Consider the following 10,057-nt stretch of genomic DNA (forward strand, 5'->3'; position numbering starts at 1 on the left):
GGTGACCCCATCACAACTTCCCATCGACATGAGAATCGGGGTGGAGTTCTCTCCAAAGTCGTCGACTCGCGGGCGACAATTCATCGGCGCGAACGGTTTTTTTTAATCGGCGCGAGCGGGTAATCGCTATGAGAGTCGTGTAATGAGGATGAGTATTCCAAGTCCACCTCTAATAGAAAACCATGCGCGTCATTATCCTCAACTTTCATGACGTTGATGTTTGTGACGTCGTCCACCTACCTAAAACCGCCTGCAGGTAGAGGTTCAGACACTGCTTTACCATAGAGATTATTACAATCGGTGTACATGATGTACGACGTTGGTTTAAGTGGGTTGTATGTGTCTGACAGACGAGGGTTGTTTGCTTCCGCGTATTTATTCGATATCATCGAGACACCACCACGGATTCCTGCTTCAAAGAAAAGGTACATATCCGGATCTTTGATCAGATCAAGACTAACTCTCGTCATACGTAACGCTGAACTCCAAGCGAGACCGGGAGCGGTAAAGAAATGCGCCGCATCTAGACCGTAATAGCCCAAACACATTGCTCTGAAATTCTCGAAGACGTCTGCAAGCAGCAATACGTCGGTTTTCAGATATAGGTCTTGATATTCGCCGAGGTTGTTTATTTTCATTTCTTTCCACACCTTTTGTGCGTGTACGTAGTCTTCCTCCGAAATGTGACTCTTGGTTAGACTGCTGTAAAAGCACTCTTTAGACGGGAGTTGCGTTTCTGTAAATTTTTCCGCACAATCTAAGTATTCATATGGGTATACACCCTTGCGAAGCAACAGTGTAGTCTCCGACACAGAAAATTCTTTAGAAAAGTGTTTGAAATGAGAAAGATCATTCTTAGCCAAGTTTTCCGTTAATGTTTCAAGACTCTGTGACATGAATTGAAATGAATCGATGAAACGTAAGGGGCCAAGAGAAAACGAAATGTATTTTTCTGTGTTATTCGGTATGCATTGGATATCCTGAAATAGACCAACGCTCTGACAGATCAGGTGACTGTCATACCCGCGTAAATTATGAAATACGCATGGAATGTATGATGGGTATTTATAATTCAGGTTACAGGACTCGTGAGCTGCACCTCGATAGAGTCCTGTGATATGACAGTGATCGTGGACCTTCTTGCACTCTTTTGTGAAACACTTTCCACACATATGACACCGCGAACTTGTTTTGAAATCTCGTTCGTCTTTTGGACGCATGATCATCGGTTCCACAATACCTAATATTTCTTTGATTTCTTCTGCCTCGTCCAATAAATATTCTAAAAACGTTCTAGTTACGTCCTGACCTCTGTAAATAGCCGGAGGCTTTGTATATTTATCGTCTATACATACACGTTGATATCCAAAACTACATGGTTCGAATTGAGCAGTTTTCGTTGTGCTCGATATACTCGGATCATTTTCACACGAGTCCATGGGTTGTACGAACGCCTCGAAATCGCAAAACAGAACGAAGGGTGCCTTCAGCTGCTTTCGAAAGTCTTCGAATTTTAACATGTCATTTTCCGGAAATTCTATACATTGAGGATCGTGCCGCGCACAATTTTCTACGTGTTTATCTAACAAATCCTCTCGCACGAAACCTTGAAGACAGTATTGACAGAAATATGTTTTGTTTCTGACTTTCTTTGTTCTGGACAAGAAGGAGTTTAGATCGCGAATGAGACAGTAATGTGATTTTTCATCTTCTCGCAAGAATAGAAGATTTACATGGTGTCGAGTTTCACGCATCTGCGTTACATGCATGGGAAATATGTCTCGGCCTTCGCATCCGAATACGTTAACGCTGATTTGATTTAGTTTCTCGAATTTAGATACTTGCGAGATGGGAATGGGGTAGGTCATACCGGTCATGTCGAGATCGTTTTCGTACTGTATGTAATTTGATACACGTTCAGGTAAGTAGGATACAGGGTGGAGAGAAGCTAGTATAGACCACTTGAAGCAAAACTCGTCATTGTTTTGAACGTTTGTTAGGCTTCTACTATTACTAAACGTAGACGGGGTTGGAATGTAGGAAGAACCACCAATAGGCGAATAATTTGCCAAGCGAACCTCTAATTTTACTACCCTTTTCAAAACCCAACCTGATCCCTTTCGAATAAATTCTTCGAAAGAGGCGTACATTTTTTGAAAAGCTTCGTTTACATTGTGTTCTAAGTCACTTTCATTCGCCATTTGTACATACGCCCTACTTAAAAAGTGAGGCATGGTCTGACTTACATTACCTTCTTTATCTTCTTTTTCAAGAGAAACAGTACATAGTTCATATAAGGATTGAAAAGCGTTTTTATTGTGTTTACGGTGGTATGAATGCAATGTGGATACAGTCATATTTAATGTAGCGCGTTAGCGCTACATGTATAATATGACTGTATCCACATTGCATTCATACCACCGTAAACACAATAAAAACGCTTTTCAATACTTGTGTTTACGGTGGTATGAATGCAATGTGGATACAGTCATATTTAATGTAGCGCGTTAGCGCTACATGTATAATATGACTGTATCCACATTGCATTCATACCACCGTAAACACAATAAAAACGCTTTTCAATACTTATATTTACATTTTTTGTCCTCTAAAGTAGCTATTTTAATGGTTTTGAAACAATATATTGGTTGCTAAGTAGAGTAGCTACGGTAGTCTATGCAGCTACTGGAACTGGGTAAATATAATCCCTGGGTTTTGGTTACGATTTACGTAAAATTTTATTTCATTCGAGTTTTAAATAATAAAAATTCAACACAATTTGTTTTTCTTCAAACATTTAATCGTTTCCGAAAGTGAATTAAACGCCTTTTAATACGTCGCTGTGTTATTATATTCAAACTGTCGGCAAGTCCGCGCATTGATAACACTGTTACTGTGAAGCGGCGCGTGACACTGCAGAGACACGCCATTTGTAAAACGAGCTGGATTCGTCAGTTGGAAAAGTTAAATGTGCATCCGTGGAATACGGAGTTAGTTAGCATCCCCGTGGAAGTATAATTAGACATAACGGAGGAGGAATACGCTTTGTTTTCATCCAAGGCACCGACATTCGGCATCAGGTTAGTACTAGACCTAACTTCGTCAAGATTACGTGTGACTGTGTGGGAAGGTTGTAACACACGTGGTCGTGGGACGATTTCAGAATTTGAAGCTGAATTTTGAGGAGTTTCGCCAGATGCTAAGCAAGACAGTGTATTTGACAACGACTTCTTTTGTTGATCAGAACATGTTCGGTTGTAGGATCGTATAGCAGCTTCTGACCTGTGTCCAGACATGAACATGATATGCCGCGCTTCAAAGCCCGAGTCATTCATGGCAGTAATAGCCGTCGCGCGGAGGCAGTGTGCGGTGTATTTTTTTACACCGCTGTGTTTGCAAATTTCTGGCATGAAGCCGACGAATGTTCTTGGAGCAAGTGGTTTCTGAGTGTACCAAACTGCATTTGGGAGAGCATTCTTGTGATATTGATTGAACAACATTTCTGCTGATGGGTCAGTTTTATCTATCAGTAATTTCAACAATGACACGGGACAAAACTGGCCGGCAGACGGGACAGCATACATTTTTTTTGTGTTTTCATCCTCAGATTTTGAAATACCTCCAGTGTGATTTTTTTGGTGAGTTAAGTGCCTGAGGGTCACAAAATTTCCGTTTTCGTCCTCGGAAAACGCAAATGAATCTAGGCGCAGTTGCTTGTGGAATTCAAGCCCACGAGAAACGAAATGTAACGCCAAATTAAACCAAACCGCCTGTCGGAGGATGTAAGGAGAATTAATGGACCCTTGCAGGTAAGTGCTGATTTTTTTCATGTCATTTTCAGGTATTACTTCTTTGTGTTTTGTTGCTCTGGATGCCCCTGTTGTCATTCTGACTTTTAATAGGCCATCAAGGGTTTTATTGGCGGGTTTAAACTGTTTGTCTCTAACAATATCGATATCTCTTTTCAAGTCTTGTAAATGACGGTTGATGGCGGCTCTAATGTTTATCATGGTGTTCTTATGGTAGACTTCGGCTTGTTTTTCTGTCAAATTTTGGTTTCGTTTTTGTACATTTCTAGGGGTAGCTTCACAGTAGAATTTTTTTAGTTTGGTTGCCAGGTTTTCTGCAGTGATGTCATGCATATCTGTGGTATGCCCATATACCTCGTTACTCCAGTCTGCAGGGAGAAAAAAACAAAAAACAAAGTTTATATTACTTTTCTCCTGTGTAATCGGTATTACTTGATAATTGCGATATAATTGAAGATGCAATTACTTGTAATTTCCGAAGCTGTTCCGGCGTTTTACACGGGTTAAATTTTAACAACACCGAGAGAGAACTATCAGCTGGATACCAGGTTTCTGCAATTTTTTTTTCATTTTTTTAACTCCTTGTTTATTTATTGCAGTTTTACACCTTTGATCAAAGCTTACCTTGGAATATTTTCATTCCCCACAAAGTGTTCTTTTGAGTACTTTTCGCTTGAGCGGATATGGTGAACTCTTCAATTTCTTCTTCTGAGAAACTTTTAAATCTTGGCTTAGGCGCCGGCATAGCAGGTAATCCTGGCTGGGGAATCTGGATGTCTTCGCTCTGTCTCAAATCTCTCAACATTTTCTCAATTTCTATGTTCGAAGCATTATCGGATGCCTCAATAACAATGTTACTTGAAAACAACTCATCAAAGGAATCTTCATCACTAAAACTGAGTCCATCCGGCAAAGGGACATTGAACTGACCAATGTCCATGTCTTTAAGACTCTCATCAGTGTCCGACATATTTTGCTCCATGATCATGATGATTGTTGAGCAGACGATTCTTTTTATGTTGATGATGGGCATGCGTCGGAAAAATGTGTTTTTTTTAATGGTTTAATATCATTTATAGAACTTTTTGTGTGTTTTGGTACATAAATGGTTTGTGTTTGTTATGAAAGGGGAGCTCATAGTACATGTGTTTTTGTTTTGATGAAATCTCGTTGGAGCGTGAAGTAAACAAAGAAGTAGCCAGGGGCCATTTTGATTGTAATATTCATCCGCCTAACTATGCTTGTCGTTGCTATGTTACCTGACCCGACTTACAGTGATATGAATACAGACTCGTTTTACTATGCCAAAGAAGACCAATATGTAAATATATATAACATAACCATTCAATTGTTTGCATACATCAATTAAATGTTCTATTATCTCTTCCTTCGTGTTGGCGAAAAATGTCAATATGTCTAGGTTATCCTCAAAGTTGGGGTAAATCTCCCTTACACGAGCACTTCCGTTTTGACTACTTTCGTCTGCGAATTTGTGTTTAAGTTTGTACCCGTCCCTACTGTTTTCTCTGTGTATCACATCAGCCCCTATCCGAGGGTCGGATGTTCCCGATGCGAGGATGCTGTCGATTATCAACTGTCGTGTCGTTAAGCTGTTGCCGGTCACTGTGAGATCCTCCTGAAATAATCGAGGACTTGGGTGGTGAAGATAGCACACCACTCTCTGGTTGTGAAAACGTCTCAGTTATCTCTCTGTCTGAAGGTTTCACATCTGTATGTCTCAAATCATCAGAAGGCCCTGTTAATGGATCAGACCGTACAGCTGACGACGTTACACCACTTGGTTGCTTATGAAGGGATGATTTATCCACACAGTTTCTCATATCCACTTTTAAATTGTCTTTTCTACCGAATGCCTTTTGACACAGGCAGCACGTATAAAGTGTTCCCTTTTCTGCATGCATGTTTTTTACGTGTCTTTTTAAATTACTTCCGTTGCTGAATGATTTACCACAGGTTTCACACTTATATTCGATATTCCTTTTGTGTATGTCAGTCACATGTTTTACTAAATTTGTTTGACTGTTAAATACCTTCTCGCACATTTTTTCTGTATATAATGACACTGTGTATGACGTTTAAGCTGGTTTAACGTATTGAATTTCTTTTCACACACTTCGCAATGATAGGATACGTCTTCATCTCTAATGCCAGTCTTCACCTTTTTGATAGAGCTGGATGATATGTCGACTGTATCCAATTTCCTTTTTAGTTCTGTTAGCGTTTCTTTAGCACGTTCGTCTCCCTGACGATTTTGTTTAGGAGATCGGATATGTCCGCCATGATGAGAGGAGAAGTTAGCTGTGAGGACAGTCTGCTTCCTTACATTGATGAAATACGACCACGATCCATAACATAGGTATTGTGTATGTTTATCAGATAGGTTTCCGCTTCACTGCTTTAGATGTTGTAATATTATCTACACAGCTCTGTTCGTACACTCAACCAATCAAATACGTTTTCGCTTCACCAGCTTTACGTTGAACGAATGCCATTCACGTTTTGTATGTAATTTCCGCATGAATTGGTTCGGTGTCGATTTCACAAAAAGTTTCCCACCCTTCTGTGACTTCTTCTTAACACGCCTACTCCTTCTCAACGGATTCTTATTGGTTCCTTCATCTATCACAACCTCCCCCATCATGTCGTTAACTACAGGATCCTTATTGGTTCGTTTATCTATCACAACATCACTCGCCTTGTCTTTAACTACATGATCCTTTATCTCTGCCCCGCCTGTTTCGTCTTTTGTATCGTCACGCGGATCAGCCCCTTTGTCTAATGTTCTCAATTCGTTTTCTTCAATTTCTTCGTCCTTCGTACCTTTCCCTTTCTTTACGAGTTCTTGGTATTTTAACACCGGAACCAATATCATTTCTCGTGCCATTTTATGTAATGCTTGAAAAAGATCGGTAATATTCTGATCGCACTGGTTATTCTTCGACGACGCTCTCTCCGTGTAATGTTTTTTACTTAACACAGTCGATATGCCGCGTTTATACCTTGATAGCTTCTTCTTGTCTTCCGCTGTAATATGAATGTTTCCGGTGATTGTGTTATATATAACTTCGGTGATAAACCGTAGCTGTTCCTTCGTTAAAGTCGATAGTATCAACTTCCTTTGTTCATTCGAAGCGGATAACCAGAAATCGACGAAATGTCTCATTTCGGAAAGTACAAAATTGTGTCCTCACCAACCAATACCTTTGTTCGTAATGGTGGAAGGTCAATGAGAGCACCTTCAACATTAGCCGTAGGTCTGACGGAAGATACGTCTGCTACTAGATAACCAAAGGACTCAGATGTTGCTGCTTTGAACGAACTTCTGAAATACGACAGCCGACCTGGAAACATCTGTCTTCCTAGTGTTTCTAATTGTAATTGATCTCTATAGTTCTTGAAGAGAACGAAGTAAGACGTGTTTAGACTCAAAGTCCTCATAGCCTTTGATCTGTAATACAGGTTCTGTACTAGGAAGATGACGGTAAATTTCAAGTGATGAGATTTTACACAAAACATTTTTTCCAAATCCGAAGAATTCACACCCTGACTCATACAATTATCAACAACTAGAATCTTATGCCCTTCCGTAGAGCTCCATTCATCAAACTGTTCCTCGTTTGGTAACCCCTTATGAAACGTGATATCTATCTTGTTCTGCATCTCCTGAAACATTGGTTGCCAGGTGTCATAACAGACGATTATTCGTTTAACGGGTTCGCTGAACATACCGTTGGCATGTTCTAGAATCTTCATAGTTAACCTCGTCTTTCCACTACCCGATGGTCCAGCTACCATGATCCTACAGGGTGACTGAAATTTGACGAGACTTTCGCGTATATACCAATCCATGATCAACTCGTAAATGAAGAAACAAACAGAATCTCTCTAGATATATTTATTGATTATTAGTTTCTGCACAACAAGTTTGTTGACCATTAATTTTGTTAAAACAATACCGATAAGCACTAGGTATAGTGGGAAATGGGGAAGTTTCTAGTATAGCGGACCCCGGAAGTTTAGAAACATAATAATCAGTGCGCATGTCAGAGGTTGCTACGGGTCATGTAAATATGTCGCCATTTTGAATCACCGCTTCGAAGAGCCGACGGGGGTTCGGGGGTGAAACCCCCGAGAAAAGAAAAAAAAAACCTCAATTTTACATCTTGAACTCATCTTAACTGTTTTTGTAGCATTTGAAATATCTAAAAAAAACAATTCTAGGACGTTTGAAAGGAACTTTGGCCTCAGTGTGATCTTCGATAATGTTTGGACCATGGCCAGCACATGTGAACACTGAGTCGCTGTCTTTTCCACGCCAAATTTTCCTCTGTTGAGCAATATTTACCTGACAAACTGAATAATGATCCAATTTCAATAAGCCAGTGGATGGATATTGCCACGTTTTCATTATTTCTGTCATATATCATTCATTCGAATCGTCACCATCGTAAACTACACGTGTACTTCTGTTTACAAATAAAATCAAAGTCCGTAAAATCACTCATTGCGCATGTTCAGCGCGTGCTCGGCTAACAACCAAAACGAAATCCCGAATTTTTTTCTCGTACAGTCTACAATGTTTTCCGCATGATCCCTAGTTAAAAACTTTGTTGAAAACTTCAGTTTTTAACCAAAAAAGGACACGGTAAGCTCAAATTTTAACATTTTTTTGCATAAAAACCCATATTTTTAATTTTTGACCGCCCGCTCACGCGGTCTCTATATATACAGGTCGCCGTCAATAAACTCGTGATATTTCGCGGAAAAAATGGGGTCCGCTATACTAGATGTGTTCCGATTATTTTGTACAAATATATCGTTTTCCTCGAGATTATCCCCGAAATCCTTAAGAATCAACTCCATTGACATACCTCTACATCTTTTTGATAGATAATACAGACAATATTGTCCGCAGGTGTCAGAACTAGCACTCTGTAAGCGTTTCCTGTTATGATCATGAGCGTGAAAACCGAAGTACTTGGCAGAATGTCCGTAACTATCAAAGAACTCCGATTGTTTTGCAGATTCGTAGAAGAATGCCACCCAATGCTGTCCAGGAAGGTTGCTAGTATCCGTGTTTACAATACATCCACTCGGAAAGTACGTCGGTCTCGTTATATCATCTCTAGCAAACACTCCGCGCACCTTACGTCTCATTTCTGAATCACATTCGATTGCACACTTCAGCTCCTGTGTATTCATGGTATCAGAATGTCCCTCGCAGCGTTGACCTCGAAACAATTTTGAAATTCCGCATATAAAAGGCAGGAAACGGTGTCTGTCAAGGCAGTACCGAAAGTCACTTCCAGTCTGACGTTACCCTGCTTTAGCAACGTCAGATATTGACTTCCTCTGAACTTAGGTTCCAGGTCGAAGGTGTATAGCGCGTAGCCCTGATTGATGTCGTCTCTCTGGATGTTGGATCCACCATCGTCTAGCCACTTTCCTGTCGACTGGAGCATGCTCCTCAGAACCGAAATGGTTTGAGTGTCCGTTCCATATTTCGGTTTGAATGGATTACCACCCACGCAATTCCCGTCTACGTATAGCGCGATGTCCGTGACGTCATAGCCCTGGAAGAACCAGGGGTTTTCCTCATAATCACCAGTGACTCCCGTCGATTTTACGAATCCCACGACTACCTGATTGGGTCTCATTCCCTGGAAGATGTTGTCGTACGTGAAGCTAGTTGCTCCCGACGGTATGGCCATCTGCTTAACAGAGGTCTGAGTAAAGGGGTATTTGGCGTTGGCCGTTTCCAATGCTTTACTCTGAGCATAGATAACAGCAGGATTGACCTTGACCTTGCAGACTCGTAGTCGAATGTCTTCGAAGGAGACTCTGTAGTCAGGGTTATTATCACCGGAAAATAAACTATGGTGGCTGATTACGGCCATCTCGTGTTGTTGTGTTGTCGCCTTGTCGTGTTGTCGCCTTGTCGAGTTGTCGCGGTCTCAAACTGCGACAACCCGAGATTTAACGGTTAAAATGTCGACTTGTCGCGTTTTCGAACCGCGACAAGTCGACAACACGACAAGACGACAAGTCGACAACACGACAAGTCGACATTTCAAACACGCTAATTAGCGCGTACAGAATCTCGTGTTGTCGCGGTAAAATGTCGACTTGTCGTGTTGTCGTGTTGTCGAGTTGTCGACTTGTCGTGTTGTCGCCTTGTCGTGTTGTCGACTTGTCGCCTTCCTGTTACACATGCGCAAATCATATGA

General features: G+C 40.9%; 3 protein-coding genes across 3 annotated transcripts; all 3 read right to left on the reverse strand.

Annotated features, from left to right (window-relative positions):
- Window positions 1-236: 236 nt before the first annotated feature.
- On the reverse strand, window positions 237-1,877 carry LOC138307148 (uncharacterized). The gene has a single exon (XM_069247778.1). The coding sequence runs from the start codon at window positions 1,875-1,877 to the stop codon at window positions 237-239; it is 1,641 nt and encodes a 546-aa protein (XP_069103879.1).
- An 836-nt stretch (window positions 1,878-2,713) lies between these two features.
- On the reverse strand, window positions 2,714-5,137 carry LOC138307149 (uncharacterized). Its single transcript, XM_069247779.1, has 2 exons — window positions 4,429-5,137; window positions 2,714-4,265 (listed from the first exon to the last, which is right to left on the reverse strand). Exons 1-2 carry the CDS (start codon window positions 4,840-4,842, stop codon window positions 2,952-2,954), a joined length of 1,728 nt encoding a protein of 575 aa, XP_069103880.1. The 5' UTR covers window positions 4,843-5,137; the 3' UTR covers window positions 2,714-2,951.
- Window positions 5,138-9,028: 3,891 nt separating this feature from the next.
- Window positions 9,029-9,727, reverse strand: LOC138307151 (uncharacterized protein F54H12.2-like). The gene has a single exon (XM_069247780.1). It carries the CDS (start codon window positions 9,725-9,727, stop codon window positions 9,029-9,031), a length of 699 nt encoding a protein of 232 aa, XP_069103881.1.
- Between the last annotated feature and the right edge of the window lie 330 nt (window positions 9,728-10,057).

Source organism: Argopecten irradians, chromosome 14 (genome assembly GCF_041381155.1).
Source record: "Argopecten irradians isolate NY chromosome 14, Ai_NY, whole genome shotgun sequence".
Taxonomy (NCBI): Eukaryota; Metazoa; Mollusca; class Bivalvia; order Pectinida; family Pectinidae; genus Argopecten; species Argopecten irradians.

What these genes read in the sequence shown, in the direction of transcription:
- LOC138307148 (XM_069247778.1), bottom strand. Translation starts at nt 1,877, where the DNA reads ATGACCGGTATGACCTACCCCATTCCCATCTCGCAAGTATCTAAATTC.
- LOC138307149 (XM_069247779.1), bottom strand. Translation starts at nt 4,842, where the DNA reads ATGCCCATCATCAACATAAAAAGAATCGTCTGCTCAACAATCATCATG. An exon ending in TGAAAATATTCCAAGGTAAG is followed by an intron (nt 4,266 to 4,428) that starts CTTTGATCAAAG and finishes AAGTAATTGCAT; the next exon opens with CTTCAATTATATCGCAATTA.
- LOC138307151 (XM_069247780.1), bottom strand. Translation starts at nt 9,727, where the DNA reads ATGGCCGTAATCAGCCACCATAGTTTATTTTCCGGTGATAATAACCCT.